This window comes from Manihot esculenta, chromosome 14 (genome assembly GCF_001659605.2).
Source record: "Manihot esculenta cultivar AM560-2 chromosome 14, M.esculenta_v8, whole genome shotgun sequence".
In the NCBI taxonomy this organism is placed as follows: Eukaryota; Viridiplantae; Streptophyta; class Magnoliopsida; order Malpighiales; family Euphorbiaceae; genus Manihot; species Manihot esculenta.
The window spans coordinates 25,107,879-25,113,909 of NC_035174.2; the positions used below are offsets into that span (position 1 = coordinate 25,107,879).

Here is a 6,031-nt window from a genome sequence, read left to right on the forward strand (position 1 = left end):
TTTTTTTAATCAAAGTCAAACCGAATTGAAATAATCAAAATTCTTAAAATTAAAAACCAAATCAAAATGAATAAAAAATTAAATCAAAATTTTAAATTAACGATTCAATTTTTTCAGTTTGAATTAAACAGTGCTCGCCCAAATATTAACATAAAAATTTTAATCAGCAACGCATTACTACAGTAAAAGTTACTATAGCATCTCATTAATCACAGACGTTGCAATATATAATTAGAAAGAAAATATCTCTCAATATCCTGTTTAAATAACAGATTTAGTAGCTCAGTAACCTAACAATTGTGCTACTCCTTTCTAAGTTCAGCAACAAATAGTTTTAACTCATCTGCAGCCGAAAAACCGATTCCTTAGAGACAGACAGATGTAAAATTGACCCATCTCAAGAATCCAACTTATTTTGGAGCTAAGTTCTTATTCTTCGTTATTTCCATCTTGTTTAGAAATCCACCTGACATTGGAATTAACAGCAGAAGATTTCTCAAATAAATCTAAACCATTATTAGACATAAATTACATAAAGTTCGACCAGTTGATCAGAAATAAAGTAGATCTGGCCAAGAACTCGAACAAGAATGTGCAGACGTGCACTGTCCTGCTCATATATGCCTCAGACTCATTAGCACAGAAAGAAGCAAGTGTCAGAAAGATATTTAAAGGCTGTCACTAAACATCTGCTCTTCTATCTTCCAGATTTCATAGTAAATGTATGCCTAGCATGTCAAATTCCTTACAAAGCACGGACATACAAGGGGATACCGACATTTATCAGTTATGCCACAATACTTATCTAAAACTTTTAAAAAATGTCCACAGTCAATTTTCAACTTCAAAATTACATTGACAGATTTCTTTAATACCCTGGAACAAATATGGATTTCTTTAAGAGAACTGGAAGGAACAACAGAATTGAGTTCAGTTCATAGGTTTTGATCCTTTCTTTTTGAATGATCCTTCTTGTTCTGGAAAAATGAATAAGGTACCCTTCACAATAAGTGAAAGAACAAATTTAAACAACATTATAAGCCGTTTCCAAGCACCAACATGAAAGAAGATGCCATGTTTAGCACTCTGTCCTAGTTAAAAATATTACATGTAAATATTTATGGTACAGGATGCTATGGTGGAGAAAATTCATCTCATAGGAGATAATAAGTTTCCTTCAACAAACTACTTCTTCCTAAGTCAACCTTTTTTAAGCCTCTAAGGGAGATGAGGACAAGAAAATTTCTATTTTATGCAAGTTGATTTTCTAAGCTCAAGTGAACTTGAAAGTTAGCCCAAGATCTGATGCCACATCTGTCCATTTAACAGAGATATAGACCTTTATCTCCAATACTAACCACCTAAGGCAAATGTATCAATAGCAATTGGAAAAAGAAGAAATGCTCTTATATTTATCCAATGAAATGGACAAAGAGAAGAAAATTGTAAAAGGACAATTGATGGATTGAATCACTAACCAGGCCTAGATATAAGGTGGATGCGCGAACGGGGCCCTTCAAACTTCCAATTATCTTCATCCAAGGATTTAACCTCTTTGTTAAGTGCAGCCATCAGATCAGCTTTCAGAACTGCAAGACCGGAAGTTATCACAATTTCAAGATCATCATAAATCTCCATTTGCTCAGTAAACTGCAAATACAAATTCATCACCATGTTGCATACATATTGAAATAATATCAAACTAAAAAAAAAAAGAAATCTAAATCCTTAAAATCTACAACATAATAAAGATGATAATAACAACAATATCTAAGATTTGTGAGATTGAGATAGTTTGATTGAACACTAACTTCTGATTTCCACATTGGTAATGATCCATAATCCAGATCATGCATTCTGGAACAAAGTTGCTATTGGTGCAATCTAGCCATATTGAATAAGCTGTCGTTGGCTAATAGCAATTTTCAATTCAATAAGTCGTTTAACTCTAGAAAACCCTAAAGAGAAATCCTCCACAGAAGTTTAATTGATGATGTAGAAGCCCAAAGGAATTTTACAAAACAAAAGACATTTAGCACACTTTTAAAGATTACAACAATGTTTGATTTCCAGAAGAGAGGATTGAATTTCGAATTAAAATTTTTTTTAGGTAACCAGATATAGAAAGTTAATGAATTGCAAAAAATGGCGGAAGCCCATGAGCAAGTAGCAATGAATTGGATAATTAGTATATAATTTGTGAAATTAAAAAAGGGAATGCATAAAACAAACCAAGCATGGCCTCTTCTTTGCGGTCTTGGATAGATATAAGATCGGAAGGGAAATGAAAATCTTCAAAAGCAGCATTACTACCACTGCCTCCTCCAACAATTGCTGTTGTTGATAGTGATGAATGAGCTGGTGATGTACTATTCATCTTCTTTTCTCCTCTACTTTCCTGGAAATTCTTTTTTCCCAGGACTGAGCAGGAAAAATAAAATTTTAACTTGTCACAGATGGTCTTCGTGAGCTTTCAAATAGCTTCTGAGGAAGATTAGTGCATATGTTCAACAGTAGCGCTAGAAGCATTCTATTACAAATGCAGAAGAATTATAGCGCTTGGATCTTCCCATGTTCTAGTAGTGCTTATCTTATATTCCTATTGCAATATGTAAATATCAATTTATTAAGAAATATGTGACAAGCCATCGAAGATTAAATAGACATGGACCTTACCCATTAAAAAATGCATCATCTCTACCTAACATAATGATTGATATTTCTTCATATATTTATAAAAATTCCAGCAACATCTCCCTTTAGTTCTCCAAGTGTACAAAGTAGAATGTTCACCCGGAGAACAAAGGAGAACTACTAATAGAACTTATACAAATATATGGAAAAATATTTCAAACGTCTAATGACTAGTAAAGTATGCAATTTTGAACTGTGTACAAAGACAATTAAAAGCCCTCTCACATGAAATGTGAGTAGGACAATGAATAAGTATGTATGTATAATAATGTTAGGATACTCTATCAGAAAACAAATACAGTAGCTCCTCAATTTTTTTAAGGAAAGAACTCACTATTTCAACCATACATGTATAAACAATTGTCCGATTCAATCAAGCATGTTTTACAACCATCTAAATTAAAGGCAAGCTCATTTAGTGAAAGTAGTAACTATATACAATATGAAAGTAGTAATTAAAAAAAGCATGAAAAGAAAATTAATTATATACAATAGGAACCTTACCAGATATTCAAGTGTACTTGCAGAAATCCTCAAGTTGGCTTTTAAGCTCACCACTCTGAAAAAGCCTCTTTGCAGCCTAAGAAAGGACTGATAAGATATTTTTGAATATACAGGACTGATGTAACAAGCAGGAGCAGAGCATATGAATTCCACAGGGCATAAAACAGCCTTTATGAACTATAAATTCCCTGGAACACCCTAACATTAGGTATATACCCCAACATAAAACAGTCCTAGGAGGGAACTTGTAATCTTCTTTGGTCTTAAACCATGTTAAGTTTAAAGTTTCATCCTATAATGCCTTAGGGTGAATCTTCCAAAATCTTCTTTAAATAGCAGGGTAAGGAACCCAGGACACTAGACCTAACATCATTCAGAAGTTTATTCTCCCCACAAAGTCAAACTACAGTCAACTTCTGCTCAAAATTCAACCCATAGAACAAGCACCACATAGAATTGGAATTCCAGTAATTAAGTTTATGAAAATTTTCAAATCAACCATATGGAGAAAAATAGAAGCCTTTCTTATGACAAAAAAATTTTTGATGACATATTCACAACCCGCAGAAACAGAAATCTTTCTGCAGGTTGACATATTCACAGCCTGCGGAAGCAAAAGTGTTTCTGCAGGTTGGCAAACAGCAGAAACATACAGTTTCTGCAATGTTTCTGCAGAAACAGAACTCTGCAAGTTGGCATGTCAGGTTCCCAACCTGCAGAAACATCCTAGTTGCTAAGACTATACATAATTTTTTTTCTTTTGCAATTCAATGATGGAAATCAACTCTGTCTTCAGCCAAATGGTCTTGCAATGAAATTCATATATCTTCCAACCAAAAATGAAAAACATGATGCAACTTTGCTAGTGATATGAACTGCCTGATAAAATCGATGGGCATGAAGGTGATTCTACTAACATGCATGTCAAATGTTCAAAAATACTATTTCAATTGATTTTTTTTGGACAAATTAAAATTTAATTTCCATAGTTGATTCAGTTTGCATATTTGCAAAATTGGGTACCCAACGAAACATTAATTAGTTACGAAGGATTTTTTATATATGCTGGATTAGTCTAGGCATTAAGTTCCAGAATCTTTATTTCAAATCAAGAAAACAGCAATATTTACTTATAACTATAGCGCTGGATTAGTCTTGGCATTAATATTTCAGAGTTTTTAGCTTATAAATAAGGTTCTTACTCATAGCTTACATTCAAACATAGGCTTTTCTTTTTTAGTCCCAATAGGCCTAACTAAAATTTAGCCAAAATTATGGTAATGAAAGATCAAGTGTAAACCCAAAAGGCCCAACACTGTCTCTATAGCGCTGGGTTTCTTTTGGTTTGCCAATAGGTGAAGGGATTAACCCAAGAAGTCCATCTTCAGTATGTTTCAATGTGTTATACGGTTGCAATTTAGCATTACGCATTTTGGAATCTCACAAAGAACCAGAGCAAGGGAGAATGTTTTGCTTCTCTGTTGCCTACTTCCAACCTTAATAAGATTTTCATCTTTAATTCCAAGATAGAAAAAACCTCAAACCTATGAAACATGCTTCAATGGCTATTATATTTTTTTTCTTTTCTCCACGTTGACAAGATGGATTTCATTAACAGTAATAATAGCCTAGTCTCCAATCTCAAAACTATACCATTAACAGTTACTATCATTCACAGAACCACATCATCAATGAGAAGAAAAATCGACAATTCTCACAAACGAATATAAAATAAGACATCCTTTCTTTCTAATTGTAAAGAGTATAAAACGAAATATTATAAGGAAATAGCACCTTACTCCAAAACAACCTCAGAAGAGAGACAATACCAGAGAGAAGTTAAATAAACTGACAGGAAATGGAGTTTTACAAAGACAACGTATGACAAAGAAAACATATATACCTCTAATGGCAAACTCATAAAAATCCTAAATCACAAAACGAAAAACAAACAAATAAAACCTGGAAAAGAGGCCGGACGCGTTGCGATCGAAAGAGAGGACGAGAGGTACGCAGTCACGCTCAACAGAGAGAGGAAGAGAAGTGGAGGGGGAGAGAGAGATTTGCGAGAGAGAGGGACGGAGCGTAGAGAGGGCGACGGAAAAAGCTTTTTGTTACAATATAATTGGGAAAATTAATATAGGGTTCCTGAATTATTTTAAAGGGTAAAGTGTAATTTAGTCCCTCTGGTTTAGTGAAATATAACCTTTCGTCCCTCTGTTTTAAAAAATCTTCAATTTAGTCCCTGTGATTTTTAAAAACTATAACATTAGTCCCTCCCGTTAGATTTTCAGTTAAATCACCGTTAATTTTAATTAAAAAGACTAAAATACCCATTCTCTCTCCTTCCTCTTCCTCTTCTTCTTCTTCTTCTTCTCCTTCCCCATCTCCTTCTTCTTTTTCTTCTTCTTCTTCTTCTTCTTCTTCTTCTCTTTTTCGATCTCTCTCCTTCCTCTTCTTCTTCTGCAACCCAGTACTCTACCAAGAATCTATTCAAATAAACAAAGACCAAAAAGATGAAGCAAGAACAGAACCCCGAGGTGAAGATGGTGGAGTGGTTGAAAATCTTTAATCTTTCTTGTTTTTGTTGGTTTCTCTCTTGTTCTTGCTTATTTGCAAAGGAAGCTGTGCTGGGTTGAGTTTTAAGATAAGAATCATTTTAGAGAGAGAGAAAGAGAGGTTTGGGGATTTAAAGCGTTAGATTTGTCACAAAATTCACTTACTGGTAGCTTACCTCCAAGCCTGTTTCAGCTTCAGAACCTGACAAAGCTTCTCTTAATTGCTAACGACATTTTCGGTTCGATTCCTCCTGAGGTGGGAAACTGTGTCTCTC

General features: G+C 34.0%; 1 protein-coding gene across 7 annotated transcripts; it reads right to left on the reverse strand.

Annotated features, from left to right (window-relative positions):
* Nucleotides 1-202: 202 nt before the first annotated feature.
* Nucleotides 203-5,327, reverse strand: LOC110600179 (protein SAMBA). 7 transcript variants are annotated; one of them, XM_021736958.2, is made up of 5 exons: nucleotides 5,161-5,325; nucleotides 3,199-3,274; nucleotides 2,233-2,484; nucleotides 1,479-1,589; nucleotides 203-466 (listed from the first exon to the last, which is right to left on the reverse strand). In XM_021736958.2, exons 3-5 carry the CDS (start codon nucleotides 2,375-2,377, stop codon nucleotides 411-413), a joined length of 312 nt encoding a protein of 103 aa, XP_021592650.1. In that variant the 5' UTR covers nucleotides 2,378-2,484; nucleotides 3,199-3,274; nucleotides 5,161-5,325; the 3' UTR covers nucleotides 203-410. The 7 variants fall into 7 exon arrangements, with proteins under 7 accessions (XP_021592650.1, XP_043806508.1, XP_043806509.1 ...); XM_043950573.1 differs by having other exon boundaries at nucleotides 2,233-2,421; nucleotides 3,199-3,285; XM_043950574.1 differs by having other exon boundaries at nucleotides 3,199-3,285.
* Between the last annotated feature and the right edge of the window lie 704 nt (nucleotides 5,328-6,031).